This window comes from Odocoileus virginianus, chromosome 2 (genome assembly GCF_023699985.2).
Source record: "Odocoileus virginianus isolate 20LAN1187 ecotype Illinois chromosome 2, Ovbor_1.2, whole genome shotgun sequence".
NCBI classification, from domain to species: domain Eukaryota; kingdom Metazoa; phylum Chordata; class Mammalia; order Artiodactyla; family Cervidae; genus Odocoileus; species Odocoileus virginianus.
The window spans coordinates 42,190,457-42,208,622 of record NC_069675.1 but is presented as its reverse complement, the minus strand read 5'-3'; the positions used below and the strand labels follow the sequence as shown (position 1 = coordinate 42,208,622).

At 49.6% G+C, this 18,166-nt stretch overlaps 1 protein-coding gene across 1 annotated transcript in view; it reads left to right on the top strand.

Moving 5' to 3' along the window:
• SH3RF3 (SH3 domain containing ring finger 3) overlaps positions 1 to 18,166 on the top strand; it is a 158,000-nt gene that overhangs the window by 123,734 nt on the left and 16,100 nt on the right. Inside the window, exon 8 of the mRNA XM_020902443.2 lies at positions 6,248 to 6,558. Within this exon, the coding sequence (XP_020758102.2) occupies positions 6,248 to 6,558 (311 nt within the window). The remainder of the gene's footprint in view (positions 1 to 6,247; positions 6,559 to 18,166) is intronic.

The window sequence follows — 18,166 nt, the reverse complement described above, 5'->3', positions numbered from 1 at the left end:
CCCCATCATAGCAGTAATTAGATGTCTGGAGTCCCCACAGCATTTTCCACTTCCTTCTGTGTCTGGAGAGCAAGAACACAGTACTGACAGTGTGCACAGGCAGAGGATAGCTTACCGCAGTGACTGCCCCATCTCAGCAAACCCCAGCTCCAGCACCTGGGAGATCCTTGTTAGTGTCCTCAGACCCAACCACAGTCAGGCAGTTGGACAAAGGCCTGGTTGCCTTGGCCATGGTGCCCAGAGGGCAAGGGCCCCACATAGCCATTCATCAGCAAAATGCACTGGGAGAGAGCTGGGTGCACGAGGGCTCTGCTGGGGTCTGGACCCATTTCTATCCCACCCCTTAGAGAGGAAGAGGAGGAGACCCAGGTTACAGTGGAATTTGAAAAGCACTGGGTGGAGGCCTGGGGGGTATGAGGCTGTAGGGAGCAGGAGGGGTGCCTCCCTCAGACCAAGGAGGAAGGAGGGGGCGACTGTTGGGCCTGTGGACCGTCTCCAGGAGGATGTGATGCTGCCTTGGTTCCTAAAGGACAGACAGGAAGTACCTGGGTGGACCAGACAAATGGGGAATTCCAGCCACAAAGACATGGAGATGAGCAAAACCATGGTTTGTGCTTGGAGTGATTCTGTTTTAATGTGACTGAGACAGAGGTGGGAAGGAGGAGCAGGGTGTTGGTGACAGTTTCTCTGCAGAGGCAAGGTGGACGTTAGGTCTAAAGCTCAGAGCAGAGTGTGCAATGGTGAAGCATGAGAGAGGCTCTGAGCCCCAGAGGGCAGGCGTATTGGCGGCTGTGAGCCCTGTGACAAAGCTGAGGGGAGCCGATTAGGCTGTTTCTATTCCACTGGGTCAAGGAACCTCAGTTTTTATCCTGTGGGTAGCAGGGCTCCTAAGAGGGTTTAAAATAATAGATATAACCAGATTTTTATATGAAAAGGATAAAGCTAGATTTCTGCTTATGGCCAAGGTAAAGCAATTAGGTCAGGATTTACCCTCCCACCAGAAACAACTGAAAAAAACAAGGAATGTATAAAAGAGTGGTTGTGAGACACTGGATACTAGAAGACCAAGGATGGTGATCCATAAGGGATGAGAACACAGAGGAAGGTCCCAGCTCACCTCCTGGAGAGAAGGCCAGGTGTCAGCACAGGGAGAACATGAGGGCCAGTCCAGAAGGCTCTCTGGGTTGGGGTACGGAGATGAGGGTCTGGATGACCGAGCCCCAGAGAGTGCAATGTCCCTGGCTTATGACACTGAGAACCGATGGGCAGGCATGTGAGGGACCCCCCTGGGCCAAGAGCACAAGGACTCTGCTGGGAAGTGCCTGTTCCCACCAGCCAGCTCCCAGGACACCAGCCACCGTGCAGAGGAGCTCACCCGGCTGGGGCAGCCGCATCTCGCCCACCTGTGTCTAATGGCAATAATGAAGCATCAGGCATGCAGAAGAGCAGGAAAACATGCCCCACAGAGATGAGATCAACCCACCAGTCATCAAAGCTGACCCAGAACAAAGATGCTAAAAAAGATGTCATAATTGCATTTCATATGCTCAGAAAAGTAAGTAGAAACATGGAAGATATTTTAAAGACTGAAATCAAGCTTCTAAAAATAACTACACAGTGTGAGATCACACACTGGATGGCATTAATGGCAGATTAGACATTGCTTAGAAAATAGTAGTGAACTTGAAGATCTAGCAATAGAAACTGTGAAACAGAGATAGAAGAGAATTTTTTAAAATGAACAGAGCATCAGTGAGCAGTAGAACAACTTCAAGTGGCCAAATATATTTTTAATTGGAGTCCCCAAAGTAAAGGAGACAAGGGTGGGACAGAAAAATTAGTTGGATAAATAATGACCAAAACTGTTCTAAATTTCATTAAAAAAAAAAAAACTGTAAACTGATGGGTCAGTGACACTCAGTGACTCCCAAGCACAAGGAACATGAAGAAAACTACAACAAGGCAAATTATGATCAAATTGTTCAAAATCTGTGATGAAGACAACCTTGAAAGTAGCACAAAAGAAAAGATACATAGCATAGGAAAAAAATAAGGGTGACAGTAGATTTCTTGTCAGGAACACTACAAGTGAGAAGACAGTGGAAAACTTAACAAGTCCTGAAAGAAATGCTAGGATTTCTATATCCAACAAATGTCTCTCATAAATGAAAGCAAAATAAAGAGTTATTCAGGCACAGTGAAGTTAAAAAGATGTCGTCACACACCATGAAAAATGTCAAACAGTCATCTCTAGAAAGAAGGAAAATTGTACCAGGTGGAAACAGGCATCTACACAAAGGTTACAGAATACAAAGTCAACATACAAAAGCCAATTTTGTTTCTCTATAACAGGAATGATTTTTGGAAATTGGCATTTTAAAAATGATACCAATTTTGATAGCATTAAAAACATAAATTACTTAGGATTAAATCTGATAAAAGATGAATAAAACTTGAACACTCCAAAATATTGCAAATTAAAGAAAGAAATTAAGGAAGTCTTAAACATTTCCAGAGATATACTTTATTTAGGAGTAAGAAAACTTGATGTTGTTAAGGTGTTTATTCTCCAAAAACTGACCTATAGAGTCAGTGGAATGCCAATCAAGATCTAACCCAATTTTTTGGTAGAACCTGGCAGTCTGCTACCCAGATTCATATAGGCATGCAGAGGACCTTGGTCAAAAAAACCTGGAAAAGAAAAACAAAGTTGAAAGCTAACACTGATTTTAAGACACATTGTATAGCCACATTTCTCTATGCCAGGCTTCAACAGTACATAAACTATGAACTTCTAGATGTTCAAGCTGGATTTCAAGCTGAAAAGGCAGAGGAACCAGAGATCAAATTGCCAACTCTGTTGCATCATCAAAAAAGCAAAAGAGTTCCAGAAAAACATCTACTTCTGCTTTATTGACTACGCCAAAGCCTTTGACTATGTGGATCACAATAAACTGTGGAAAATTCTTCAAGAGATGGGAATACCAGACCACCTTACCTGCCTCCTGAGAAATCTGTATGCAGGTCAAGAAGCAAGTTAGAACTGGACATGGAACAACAGACTGGTTCCAAATAGAAAAAGGAGTACATCAAGGCTGTATATTGCCACCCTGCTTGTTTAACTTATATGCAGAGTACATCATGAGAAATGCTGGACTGGATGAAGCATAATCTGGAATCAAGATTGCCAGGAGAAATATCAATAACCTCTGATATGCAGATGATATCACCCTTATGGCAGAAAACAAAGAATATCTAAAGAGCCTCTTGATGAAAGTGAAAGAGAAGAGTGGAAAAGTTGGCTTAAAACTCAACATTCAGAAAAGATCATGTCATATAGTCCCATCACTTCATGGCAAATAGATGCGAGAACAACGGGAAAGAGTGACAGACTTTATTTTGGGGGGCTCCAAAATCACTGCAGATGGTGACTGCAGCCATGAAATTAAAAGACGCTTGCTCCTTGAAAGAAAAGCTATGACCAACATAGACAGCATATTAAAAAGTAGAGACACTACTTTGCCAACAAAGGTCCATCTAGCCAAAGCTATAGTTTTTCCAGTAGTCACGTATGGATGTGAGAGTTGGACTACAAAGAAAGGTGAGTGCTGAAGAATTGATGCTTTTAACTGTGGTGTTGGAGAACACTCTCGAGAGTCCCTTGGACTGCAAGGAGATCCAACCAGTCCATCCTGAAGATCAGTCCTGAATATTCATTGGAAGGACTGATGCTGAAGCTGAAACTCCAATACTTTGGCTGCCTGATGTGAAGAGCCTAATGGGAAAAGACCCTGATGCTGGGAAAGATTGAAGGCAGGAGGAGAAGCAGATGACAGAGAATGAGATGGTTGGATGGCATCACTGACTTGATGGACATGAGTTTGAGTAAGCTCCGGGAGTTAGTGATGGACAGGGAGGCCTGGTGTGCTGCAGTCCCTGGGGTCACAAAGAGTCAGACACGACTGAGCAACTGAACTGAACTGGACTGAAAAAGCCACAGTCATCAGTGTGGTATTGGTGTGAAGACAAATGACTGAGTACTTTTTTAATAGTACTTTTTCTGAAAACATAAAAGTGTCCATTAATTTGATGAGAGGGGAGTCAGAGTTGCTCTTGTCCAGATAACATAATGAAAGAATGGAGTGAGAAGGTGTGTTTCTGGTATGGAAGTGAGTTGAGACTCCTGGAAGAGTGAATCATGTGGGACTCCTGCCCCTTGTTCTGGACACAGAGAGGATGGTTTATTTTGATACTTCAAGAAGCAATTGTGTGGATGTAAACAAATAGGAAACAAGAGAGTTGATGTGCTGGACTCCTGGGCTCCGGGATGAAGCTGATGGTGTTGGCTGACTCTTACCACCTGCAGAAGACTGACACGTGGCCCCTTGAGGACATCTAAGGGCAGAGACCGTGCCGAGGGTGGTCAGTACTGAACCCCTTGCTGGGGGTGGTAAATACTGAGCCCCCTCCTAGGGGTGGTCAGTATTGAGCCCTTCTTGGGCATGCTCTGTACTGAGACCTCTCCTGGAGTAGGGGAGGGAATGGAGCCCCACCTGGACTTGGAGGTGAGTCTAGCTCTGGCCTGAGGGCAGGGTTAGCTGCAGGAGGGGGCAGAGTGACGGACAGGAAAAACTTGAGTGCATGCCCCGGGCCCTGGAGCCTGAGGGGTCTGTCCAGACAGAGATGGCCCTGAAGTTGTGGACTTTCCAGCATCCACTCCTCCATGTGGAGGACATGATGGCCTGAGAGTGAGGGAAGGACAGAGGTGACAATATGCAGATCATTTTTCACTCACTTGCTTTCTGTAAAGCTCCCACTGAACCCAGTCCTGGGAGGTGGAGTGGACCTGTGAGAGCTGACAGGATTCAGGGGCCCAGAGTTACTGAGATGACCGGTTAGAGAAGTGGGGGGCAGACTGAGAGCAATGGCATGTCCACAGTCTCTCCTCCAGCAGCCCACGTCTACTCTGGTGTCGCAGACCAGCAGGCTTAGCCGGTAACAGGTGCACATTTGGGTCCTGCCAGGCGGGCGACTGAGGGCCCATGGACTCTAACCCTTGTACCAGCAGTGGAGAGCCCTACCTGTCTTGGGAAGTGTTCTTTTCTTCTCCAGTGGTTTAGTTCTGTGAAATCGGTACAGGTGTTTTAGCCGAGTTCTCTTTTCTCGGACACAAATATTCTGAAACAGTTTTATTCAGCGCTTACGATGTGCCAGGCACCATTCCAGCTGTTTGGAACATGTTAGTGAATGAAACATGAAGGTCCCACCGCGCAGAGCTTACGCTGGGGTACGGGGGTGGACGGTGAGCCTTCGTCGGTGATCGTGGCTGGTGCTTGGCCAGCTAAACCACTGGGCTTGGGAGCCAGGGGCTGGGCTGTAACTTCCAGTTCCAGGTGGAGACCGCCCAGCCACACTGTCCAGAGATCCCCTCACATTCAGTGGTGCCTGGTAACCCAGGGACTCCCCAGGCTTCTTCCAGGCTCCTCCACAGTGTCCACTAAAAAAAATACACACAACCTAAAAGCTGAGAGTTAGGTTTTATTCAGTAGGAATGTTAGGGCTCGAGCCCAGGATACAGCATCTCAGGTGATCCAGAATGGTTTGAGGAGGTGGGGGAGGAGCCAGGCTACATACAAGTTTGCAGGGAGAAGTAGGTAATCTAAATATTAAAGATTACTGTTAATTAAGAGAAAACTATATCTCTCACATGAAAAGATTTAGTGATCTTCCATGTATGGGAAGATGAAAGCATCAGGGCTTGCTGAAATCATTTCTTTCATATGCATATAGCTATCTGGGGCCAATCCTGCTTTCTTTATTGTTCACAGACTAATTCCTTGTTCACCGTCAAAGAAGGCGAATGTAATGGTATGGTCGCCTCTCACATCCCCCCAGCTCCTCAGTGCTTACTGGAGAGGAAGCAGCTGATGGCTTCCAGATAGCTGGCTTTGTTTCACCTGGGCTCAGAAATGTGCATTTGGAAAAGGCTTGTTTACTGGTAGAGCGTAAAGCAGGAAACATTTCATTTCACTAGGGGCTTCAGGTCTAGAAGGGTTGAACAGGATGTTTGTAAAACCGGAGTGTACTGGTTCATCACTGGCAGACAACTGCAGTTCAGACTGCAGGAACCTGGGAAGGGCCAAGGTGAGGGTGTAGGCAGAGGTGTGGGCGGGAGGGCAAGGCCACAGCCCCAGGATTGCCGGCTGCAGAATGACCTTCCCCCGCCCTCTCTACCCCTCTCTCCCAGCTGCCCACCCAGCCCAGATCCAGGGCCGGCCGACCGCTACAGTGTCGCCCCTGCGCTCTCAGAACTCCCCGTCTCGCCTGTCCGCTGGCCTCAGGCCCCCCGCCTTGGGGTCGCCTCAGCATAGCCCCCAGCCAGTGACGCAGTGCCCCCGTCCGGCCATCCCACTCGCCTCGGCAGCCTCAGCCGTCACCCCTCCCAACGTCAGCGCCGCCAACCTCAATGGGGAGGCTGGAGGGGGCACCGCCGGGGGCCTCACCGCATCCAGCCCCACCAGCGGGGGAGGCAGACCAGACGAGAGGAAAAATGAGAAGGTAAGTGCCCAGTGGGTGGTCCTACTTCTTTGGCATCAGATGCCATTTGGGGAGGGTGATCCAAGCCCAGCGTGCTCATGCACATCAGAAAAAAGCACCCCCTCCTCAAGATGCTTCAGTTCCTTCTGCGGGAAAGTCGTGGTGAACTACTTGCTTTGCTGGGATTAGACACTTATTGCCAGGTGTCAGGATGTCTATAACATGTCCACAGACTTCCTCACACACATGTGAGCAGTGTCGTCCTCCCCTTGGTGCTCCGTCCACGGGCAGCGCACACAAGGGGGTCACAGGGCCCTCTGGGTCTCAGGGCACAGGCCTGCCTCCTCGTAGGTGTGGGTGGCCCTCAGCTCTTCCCCAGCAGTGAGGGAAGTGGGCTTATTTCAGGAAGAAACTGAGTCTGGGGAGCTGGCCTCAGTCACCATCAGCTAGCGGTGGGCTGAGCCAAGATGGGAGTCCAGATTTCTATGTCAGTGCCGCAGATGGAACCGCAATTCAGACCACATGTGTAATTTGCAGTCTTCCTGTAGCCACATTGTGGAAAGTTAAAAATAAGATAAAAAGTGAAATTCATTTTAATGGTATAATCTACTAGGCCCAATATCCAAAAATGTTGTCATTTCAACATGGGATCTGCAAAAAAAAATTGTTGATGAGTCGTTTTACCTTTCTTCACTCTTGGTCTTTCAGAGCCAGTGAGACGTGTCCAGTGGTCAGGCCACTGTGCTGCCCAGGCTGTGCTGGACGGCGGGCCCGGTCCCCAGCAGGGGTCACTCCCATTATTGGCCTCGCTGTCCAGGTGGCTTCTTCTCATGCTCTTGGCTTTGCTACAGCCTGGGGTGTTTTCCCTCTCTCTCTGGTACACGCTTTTAAAAAATACTTATTCACATATTTGCGCTGCCCTTGTGGCTCAGATGGTAAAGAATCCTCCTGCAATGCAGAAGACCTGAGTTCAATCCCTGGGTTGGAAAGATCCCCTGGAGAAGGGAACGGCTACCCACTCCAGTATTCTGGCCTAGAGAATTCCATGGACAGAGGAGCCTGGCAGGCTACAGTCCATGGGGTCACAAAGAGTGGGACACGACTGAATGAGCTTTCACTTTAGGGGCTTCCCTTGTGGTTCAGCTGATAAAGAATCCACCTGCAATATGGAAGACCTGGGTTCGATCCCTGGTTGGGAAGATCCCCTGGAGAAGGCAAAGGCTACCCACTCCAGTATTCTGGCCTGCAGAACTCCATGGACTATACAGTCCATGGGGTTGTAAAGAGTCGGACACGACTTTCACTTTCACTTCATTTGCATATTTATGGCTGTGAGGGGTCTTAGTTGCAGCACTCAGGATCTTCGCTCTCTCCTGTGGCATGTGGGATCTAGTTCCCTGACCAGGGATGGATCCCGGGCCCCCTGCATTGGGAGCGTGGAGTCTTATCTGCTGGACCACCAGGGAGGTCCCTCTGGATGTTTTCAGACCTTTCAGTATGAAACCAGCTTTGATTGGAGCATGCCCCTCAAGTAAACAGCATCCTGTCTGGTCCCTTGGGGACATTACCCGATCCAGATAGTGAGGCCACCTGCCTGGACCCTAGAGGGTGGTGAGAATGGGGAGCAGAGCACCTGTCGGTAAGGGAAGGGCTCCTGGCAGCTTCAACTGAGCAAAGGCCAAAGGAGGTAGCCAGTGGTGGGCAGCCCACGAGCCGCCGGGAGGCCCCAGGTGGGAGGACGATGGGGGTCAGGCCTGACCAGGGACGCTTACGCGCCTCCCTCCCCTGCGTCCACTCCAAGGCTGACTGCCTGCTGGAGCCTGGCTCTGGCCAGTGCTCCCCGTGGCCCCAGCATGCTGAGGGGCCTTCTTGTGACCCATGTTTGAAATGACCCTCAGAAGTCACAAGACCAGCTTAGTGGATTTGGACCAACGTATGTGTAGATGGAACAGGACACGCAAAGGGTCGGCAGGCCCAGCACACAGGAGGATCAGCATATGTGAGAGTCGGTTGCTATTTTGTGCTAAGTCCTAATTTAAAACTTACTTCAGGAACCTCAGAGCCCTGACTGACCCTGGAGGTACCACATGCATAGCAGGCATCTGGTGATGTTTGTTGACTGACAAGAGTTAGAAAAACTTCGAGGAAAGTTCCAACCGCATGACTTACGGGAAATTCTTCATGGGCTGGAAGAAAGTTAACTTTCGTCTGGTCGATGAGGGGTATTGCCTTGATATTTCCCCTGGTATTTCCTTTTCACAGAGTAATAGAGTATGGGAACTGGAAAGAACCTCTAAAGATCTTCACATAAACTGTTCATTCTTGATGATCCTCCTAGGCTCAGCGATGCTGAGGCACTTGCCTGGGATCACAGAGCACTGGCTGTGGAGCCAGGCTGAGGACTCTGGTCTCCAGGCTGTCTGGCCCCAGTGCACTGACTTGTGATAACCTTCCCTCCCCATGAGACCGTGACTGCTGATGTTTTATGGCTCAGGCAGGACTTGGGGGGCAAGAAGTCCAGGGTAACTGCTGGCAGGAGGCCCCGAGGTCGGCCCAGAAGAGAGGACTGTGAGCCTGCGGCATCTGCCTTCTGGTTGTGCATAACTCGGGTGCAGCCAGAAGGGGTCCCATGAGAGTGAACCACTTGACCAAACCCACGCAGAAGGTGTGGCCTCCGTAGCTAAAGTTTTGGGGGTGGGTTTGGACCAATGGCCAGGGCAGAGCAGGTGAGCCTGCTTACTGTAGGGACTTCATGGTGATGAGTTTGCAGGCAAACTGTCCTTTATTAACCACAGCCCCAGATTAAAATTGTGTGTATATATGATGGGAGGAGGGCTTCCCTGGTAGCTCAGCTGGTAAATAATCTGCCTGCAATGCAGGAGACCCTGGTTCGATTCCTGGGTTGGGAAGATCCACTGGAGAAGGGATAGGCTACCCACTCCAGTATTCTTGGGCTTCCCTGGTGGCTTAGATGGTAAAGAATCCACCTGCAAAGTGGGAGACCTGGGTTCAATCCCTGGGTTGGGAAGATCCCCTGGAGGTGGGCACAACAACCCACTCCAGTATTCTCCAGCCTAGAGAATCCCCGTGGACAGAGGAGCCTGGCAGACTACTGTCCATAAGGTCTCAAAGAGTTGAACACAACTGAGTGATCAAGTGCACCACACATGAAGGGAGTGGTACAATGACATGTTTAATGAAAACTCAGGAGTGTACAATCTGAAGAAATCTTGAAGATGAGGCCTTTTTTTTTTTTTTAGGAATTGTCCCTGCTTTTTTTTTAAAAAAAAAGATTTTTTATTTTGGCTGTGCTGGGTCTTCGTTGCTGCATGGGCTTTTCTCTAGCTGCAGTGAGTGGGGGCTACTCTCTAGCTGTGGGGTGCTGGCTTCTCATTGCGATGGCTTCTCTTGTTGCAGAGCACAGGCTCTAGAATGTGTGGGCTTCAGTACTTGTGGCACACGTGCTCAGTAGTTGCAGCTCCCTGGTTCTAGAGCACAGCCTCCATAGTTGTGCACACAGGCTTAGTTGCTCTTGACATGTGAAATCTTCCCAGATCAGAGATGGAACACGAGTCTCCTGCATTGGCAGGCAGATTCTTTACCACTGAGCCACCAGGGAAGCCCCAAAGTTGAAGCTCATAAACAACCAGGCACCTTTTCCTAAAGTGAAGAACCACTGGTTTGTGAATTCATTTCCCCCATTGGGTGTCCATGTACCAAGCAAGCTGCTGCCCATGCTCTAAGATGTGGACTAGGAGGAGGGCTGTGTCCCCTCTGTAACCAGTGTATCAGTTGTTGCCAAAGCATTTCCAGTTTCGAGACAGACCATGGCTTTCTGCTCCAGTGCCCCCAGCCCTGCCACCCCCTTCAGCAGGACAGGGGGAGGTATCCTGCAGACATCATACCCAGTAGGGGAGCGGACTGGGTCTGACCTCACCAGGACTGGCATCCCCTGCAGGCCCCAACATCACACTGACCTCTGCGGGTAGGACAGGCCCACACACAGGGTGCCCTGCCCTCAGTCATCGCTGCATCCCCAGTGGGGCTCAATTATGCAGGAAACTCACTGAGCACACAGCCCAGGAGGCACATTCTCAAGGGCTTCAGGAACCCTGTCCACCCCACGAATGAGTCGCTGAGGAGTCCAGCAGTCATCTGTCCACCTGTGGGCCATGGAGACCTGCATCCTCCCTGAGACATGCATACTGGGCAGTCCTGCCTGCTGCGGTACTGGAGTTGGTGCTCTGGGGGGGGGGGTGGGGGGCGGAGGGCCCTTTGCTGACTGCTCCAGGCCTCTGGAGGCCTCATGACCTCAGCCCTTCAGCTCTGCTCTCTACAGCTGGACTGCTGGTGGGAGGAGGCGGGTTGGTGTGAGGCAGATGAGTCATCCTCAGGCAGACAGCGAGCCCATCCTGAAAGCACACATCCCCACTGTCAGAACAGTGAGGCTTTACAGGCAACTTACTTTTGCAGAGAATGCGCCATCAAGAGTGTCCCTTCCCCAGTGACACGGGTAGGTTGCATACCCTGAGTGGGACAGAACAGGCCCCTCTGGTCTGTGGAGAGCTCAGAGGCAGCCTGGGACCTTCTCCTCTGCACTCTCCCAGGAGGGCCTGGCCAACCTCCAGTTCTCCCTCCGAGGCCCTGGTCCTTGTCCTGGGCTGAGACTCAATCCAGTAACTTCTGGGCGTCAGCTCGGTGTGGTGCTGGTGAGCTTTCGGGGCGTGATGCACACCTGTGGGGCTGAGGCCAGGCATCTGGTAAACCCCGGGAGTAGGGCCAGGCCTTGGTGCTCAGTCAGTGCCCATGCTCTCTCCTCAGGCCTGTTGGTCAGCTCTCCTGCTGGGTGCCCAGGGCATCAGGGTACGGAGTGAGTGGGCAGGCAGGAACCAAAACTGCTACATAGTGAGTGGAGCTTGAATTTGGAGAAGGAGGGCCCAGATGAATGGATGCGTGTGAAAGGGATGGAGGCTCACATCACTGCCCCCATAGGGGCTCTAGGGGCTTCCCTCGCTTGATTCCTGCATCAGCGAGGTAGCAGCATGGCGCCTGCCACCATGGGGTTTGGAAGGAGGAAGTGCTCATTCATGCTTTGTTATCCCATCACTCAGTCGTGTCTGGCTCTTTGTGACCCCATGAACTGCAGCACCCCAGGCCTCCCTGTCTTTCACTATCTCCCAGAGTTTGCTCAGATTTGTGTCCATTGAGCCAGTGATGCCGTCCAACCATCGCATCCTCTGTCGTCCCCTTCTCCTGCCTTCAATCTTTCCCAGCATCAGGGTCTTTTCTAGTGAGTTGGCTCTTCACATCAGGTGTCCTAAGTACTGGAGCTTCAGCTTCAGCATCAATCCTTTCAACGAATATTCAAAGTTGATTTCCTTTAGATGACTGGCTTGATCTCCTTACATACATGCTTAGCATAGGTATTTGGACAAAAGTATTAGGAACCATTATTAGGTATCTGACAGTTCACTGAAGGCCAGATCCCATAAGAATTGCAGGTTAGATATAGATGCACAGCTTCTATTCCTGAGGCTCCTGAGGAAAGATTAAAAGGGGATTTTGTTTTGCAGTTTCAGAAAAAGGACACTTAACGTTGCCAAATCAAGAGACATTGCCTACTTGAAATGAACCTGGGCCAGTTGGCATTCTTTTTGTGAAACAGTATTTGTTCATCTCCGTACTGGATGCTCCACTTCCTGTGTCCACCAAGAAACACAGGTGTAAAGGGGTTTTTAGGGTCTTAGTTTCACACCTGACATTTAGCCTAAAGGATAGATGGCACCCAAGAAAACTATTCCAGTCAGAAGTTGGGTTTTTGCTGCAAAACATTAAACCAAAATTCATTTTTATAAAGTATTGAAGTTTTTTTTTTTTTTGCTGTGCTGGGCCTTTGTTGCCACAGGCTTTCTCTAGTTGCAGTGAGTGGGGGCTACTCTTCGTTTTGGTGCTCAGGCTTCTCATTGCGGTGACTTTTCTTATTGCAGAGCACAGGCTTCTGTGTTCAGGCTTTAGTAGTTGAGGCAAATGGGCTTAATTGCCCCAGGGCATGTGGGATACTCCGAGACCAGGGATCGAACCTGTGTCCCTTGCATTGGCAGGCATATTCTCAACCACTGGACCACAAGAGAAGTCCCCCAAATTCATTTTTAAAGTAGCAAAAAACTGTATAAATGGAAAAGAATTTGTGACTCACCTATAATAGCCATTCTGTAACTCTCCCAGGAGGGCAAATGTTACTGTAACTAATCAGGATGGGGGAGATTTGACACCTGAACACCCAGAGTAGCCAGGAGAGCTGGTTGATGGTATGAAAGGTGGATGTCCAAGTACATCCAAGTGGCCATGGGCCATGGGCCCACGTGATCCAACCTCAGCTAGAATTATCTGGTCCAGAATTCCACCACTAGCACTGTCTTCTGAAACCACCGTGTCCTCATCAGACGTGGGACACTTTTTTCTAGTCCTTCATCCCCAGGGAATCTCAGCTGATGGAATCAGTTCAAGAGAAAACCTTGGGCACAGCCCATAAACCAAAGTAGTGCCCACAGGAGGCCAGGCCAGCAGGTGGCCCTCAGGAACTGCAGTGTCCTCCCATCTTGTCACACACACCATTGTGCGGGTGGCTGTGTGGAGGCAGGGGCAGCGTCCCCACCTTGGGACAGGACAGGAGCTGCAGACCCACGCTTCCCTCAAGGGCGAGGTCACTCTGGGGTCAGGCTTGACTGTTATGAGCTCCGTATTTTCTTCCAGGCCACATCTTAATAAATTACAAGACATGTTTGCCCGTGGCATGGGAATGAAGCACATGCATCTTTTTAGAGGATTCACTATCTTTCCAACCATATCTCAAGTAGAACTGATGGGTCAATTTAAAGAAAATGTTATCACTTCTTGGTATCTTTGTAAGACTAGTAGTTGTGGCTGCATTTCTGGCTGCATCCACTGTCTTCTGATGTCTTTGCTTTTTATCACCTTAGACAAGTCCTGGAGATTTCTGTTTAATGCTAAGATGGGAAAAAGTGGAAAAGCTGGCTTAAAACTCAACATTCAGAAAACTAAGATCATGCCATCCAGTCCCATCACTTCATGGCAAATAGATGGGGAAACAATAGAAACAGTGACAGACTACTTTCTTGGGCTCCAGAATCACCGTGGACAGTGACTGCAGCCATGAAATTAAAAGATGCTTGCTCCTTGGAAGAAAAGCTATGACAAACCTAGACAGTGTATTAAAAAGTGGAGACATTTATTTGCTGACAAAGGTCTGTCTAGTCAAAGCTATGGTTTTTCCAGTGGTCATGTATGGAAGTGAGAGCTGGATCATAAACAAGGCTGAGCACCAAAGAATTGATGTTTTCGAACTGTGGTGCTGGAGAAGACTCTTGAGAGTCCCTTAGACAGCAAGGAGATTAAACCAGTCAATCCTAAAGGAAATCAACCCTGAATGTTCCCTGGAAGGGCTGATGCTGAAGCTCCAATAATTTGGTGACATGATGCAAAGAGCCGACTAATTGGAAAAGACCCTGATGCTGGGAAAGATAAAAGCCAGGAGGAGAAGGAGGCAACAGAGTATGAGATAGTTGGATAGCATCACTGACTCAATGGACATGAGTTTGAGCAAGCTCCAGAAGATGGTGAAGAAAGCCTGGCGTGCTGCAGTCCATGGGGTCACAAAGAGTCGGACGCAACTGAGCGACTGAACAAAGATGGGAATGATGTCTTCTGCTGACTACAAAAGCCTTCGTTATTGGTTTGTTCAATCAGAGTTCCACAGAGAAGCAGAGCAAATAGAGAGAGGTGCATTTACGCACCTGAGAGCCTGGGTTAATGCTCGTCTGAGGGCCTGGGTCCTGTGATGATCACGGAGGCTGGAAGCCAAAGACCTTGGCACCAGCAGGCTGAGAGAGGTCCGGGATCAAGGTGCTATCTGGAGGCAGACAGTCTTTCCCAGGAAACCTTGCTTGTTCCCTAGGCACTTGACCACTGGCACTGGCCACCCGGCCATCAAGGCCCGTGCTGCAAGGAGCCTGCTTTCCTGAAGCCCCTGCTTGTGGAGTTGACCACATCTGGACACACCTTCCCCACAGCATCCAGATGAGGGGCTGACCTCTGGCCCCACAGCCTGGCCAAGCTGCCACACAAAGCACCCATGACGGTACACCCTGTTAGCTGGGCCCCGAGCCCAGCTCTGACCCAGCCTCATCTCTGAGTAAAGACAGCAAGGGGCTTGCTTCTGCTGATATGAGATCACTGTGCTGTGAGCCACTGGGACGAGCTGACCCCACGGAGGGATGCCGAGTCTTCCATGATGTGAGTGCACCAAGCCCGAGGTATAAAGTCAGCACTGCTGATGTTCTGTGATGAGGAATGGGAGAGTGATGAAACAAATGTGTTTTATAGTTAAACACATGGCTGTATTCCTAGCAGAACAAGGAAATCTCTGTGCTGACCACAGCCCTCGTGTCTGTAACTGCCTCTCCTACCACCCGCTCCATTGCCCCTTTGCCTCCAGCGAGCAGCTCGGCTGCCGTGGTTCTGACCTGGAGACTCAGGGCTCCATGCTGAAGGGTCTGGGCCATCAGCTGTCCTGCCTGGGTGGGCTGTTGTCATTTCCCATTGACCCTGCAGGGCATGGTGACACAGATGCCCCAAGGGGTCTCCTGGATCCAGACCCACTGGATCTTCAAGAGGTCACTGCACCACTCTGTCAGGCTGCCTACTTGTGGGCAGTGAGGGGCAGGGTGAGACTAGTGAATTCCATGAGCAGAGGCCCTTGGTTTTTTCCAGAAGCATTGCTATGTAAAGTATCGTGATGTTGGGTGAGGTATTCCCTGAGTCCACAGACAGGAGTTCTGGCAGAAGCATTGCATGTGGGGAAGAAGCCGTGAGTCCAGAATAAGTGACTGTTTCAGTGGGAGCTTAAAGCTGCCCCACGCGGTGGAAGTAGTCCCGTGTGATCAGCCTGCTGCCAGCGGGCACTGACCGCCCAGAGGGCAAGGTGTGCTGGGGGCTCAGTGCTGGTCTCTGGCAGACTGGGCAGCCGGCAGTGGCTGCAGCCAGGAGGCTCTGGTGGGAGGACACCTTTGATGTTGAGCCCACACATCACCTCTGTCCCTACCACTATGGTCACTTTGATAGGACTGGCGGGGGAGAGAGCTGACTGGTGGCAAAGGATGGGTCATGAGACCCTCCTCGCTGAGGTCACTCTGGGAGCATACACAAGGGACAGGAGTTATGTCCGTGTTTTCTGCCTACTCAGAGAAGGCTGTCACGTGACATGAGAAAGCCACTTGTGTGGAAAACGAGGCTCGGGCTAGTCTACAAGACCTGTGCCTGTTTTTATGTGGAAACCTTATTCCTTCAAGAAAATTAGAGATACCAAGGGAACATTCCATGCAAAGATGAGCTCAATAAAGGACAGAAATGGTATGGACCTAACAGAAGCAGAAGATATTAAGAAGAGGTGGCAAGAATACACAGAACAACTATACAAAAAAGATCTTCACGACCCAGATACTCACAATGGTGTGATCACTCACCTAGAGCCAGACATCCTGGAATGTGAAGTCAAGTGGGCCTTAGGAGGTATCACCACGAACAAAGTTAGTGGAGGTGATGGAATTCCAATTGAGCTATTTCAAATCCTAAAAGATGATGCTGTGAAAGTGCTGTACTTAATATGCCAGCAAATTTGGAAAACTCAGCAGTGGCCACAGGACTGGAAAAGGTCAGTTTTCATTCCAATTCCAAAGAAAAGCAATAGCAAAAAATGCTCAAACTACGGCACAAAAATTGCACTCATTTCACACGCGAGTTAAAGTAATGCTCAAAATTCTCCAAACCAGGCTTCAACAGTACATGAACTATGAACTTCCAGATGTTCAAGCTGGATTTAGAAAAGGCAGAGGAACCAGAGATCAAATTGCCAACATTTGCTGGATCATCGAAAAAGCAAGAGAGTTCCAGAAAAACATATATTTCTGCTTTATTGACTATGCCAAAGCCTTTGACTGTGTGGATCACAATAAACTGTGGAAAATTCTGAAAGAGATGGGAATACCGGACCACCTGACCTGCCTCTTGAGAAACCTGTATGCAGGTCAGGAAGCAACAGGTAGAACTGGACTTGAAAGAATAGACTGGTTCCAAATAGGAAAAGGAGTACATCAAGGCTGTATGCTGTCACCCTGCTTATTTAACTGATATGCAGAGTACATCATGAGAAGCACTGGGCTGGGTGAAACACAAGCTGGAATCAAGATTGTGGGAGAAATATCAATAACCTCAGATATGCAGATGACACCACCCTTGTGGCAGAAAGTGAAGAAGAACTAAAGAGCCTCTTGATAAAAGTGAAAGAGGAGAGTGAAAAAGTTGGCTTAAAGCTCAACATTCAGAAAAACTAAGATCATGGCATCTGGTCCCATCACTTCATGGCAAATAGATGGGGAAACAGTGGCTGACTTTATTTTGGGGGGCTCCAAAATCACTGCAGACGGTGATTGCAACCATGAAATTAAAAGACACTCCTTGGAAGGAAAGTTATGACCAACCTAGACAGCATATTAAAAAGCAGAGACATTACTTTGTCAACAAAGGTCCGTCTAGTCCAGGCTATGGTTTTTCCAGTAGTCATGTGTAGATGTGAGAGTTGGACTATAAAGAAAGTTGAATGCTGAAGAATTGATGCTTTTGAACTGTGGTGTTGGAGAAGACTCTTGAGAGTCCCTTGGACTGCGAGGAGATCCAACTCAGTCCATCCTAAAGGAGATCAGTCCTGGGTGTTCATTGGAAGGACTGATGTTGAAGGTGAAACTCCAATATTTTGGCCACCTGATGCAAAGAGCTGACTCATTTGATAAGACCCTGGTATTGGGAAAGATTGAAGGCAAAAGGAGAAGGGCATGACCGAGGATGAGATGGTTAGATGGCATCACCGACTCAATGGACATGAGTTTGGGTAAACTCCAGGAGTTGGTGATGGACAGGGAGGCCTGGTGTGCTGCGGTTCATGGGGTCACAGGGAGTCGGACATGACTGAGTGACTGAACTGAATTGAACTATTCCTTACTGCATGTGTGTGTGTTGGGGGGTGGGGGGTGCCCCATATTCCATGTAGGAGGGAGGCAAAGCTATGTATTTTAAGGATTAGGCTGAGCAGACAGCTTCCAGTCGCTGCTGGTGGGATTATTAGTAGAAGACAGAACACACACTCTGGAAGAGAGCCCAGCGGTTCCTAGAGACACGAACCCAGGCACTCACTCCTGGAGGTCTTTCTTGGAGAGAGGGAAACTCCTGCCCCATGGGCTCCAGAATGAGTGTGCAGAGCAGCTTCGTTTGTGACGATTCCGAGTGTGACACCGCGCAGAGATCAGGCGGCTGTTGGGGAGACAGGCGTGTCTGGTGCATGGCACCGGGGACAGCAGCGCAGTAAAGGGAGGTGCCTGCCCACACTGCAACAGAGCGTCATTAGAGCCAGGGCGGGAAAAGGACACAGACTGGGTGACACCACGTCTGTTGATGGTTGTCACACCAGCCCGTCCTGGCCCGGGCAAGCCCAGAACTGCCTCTGTTCAGTGGACAGGGTCCCCCTGGGGTGGAAGGACCCATCTCGGCAGGCTGACGG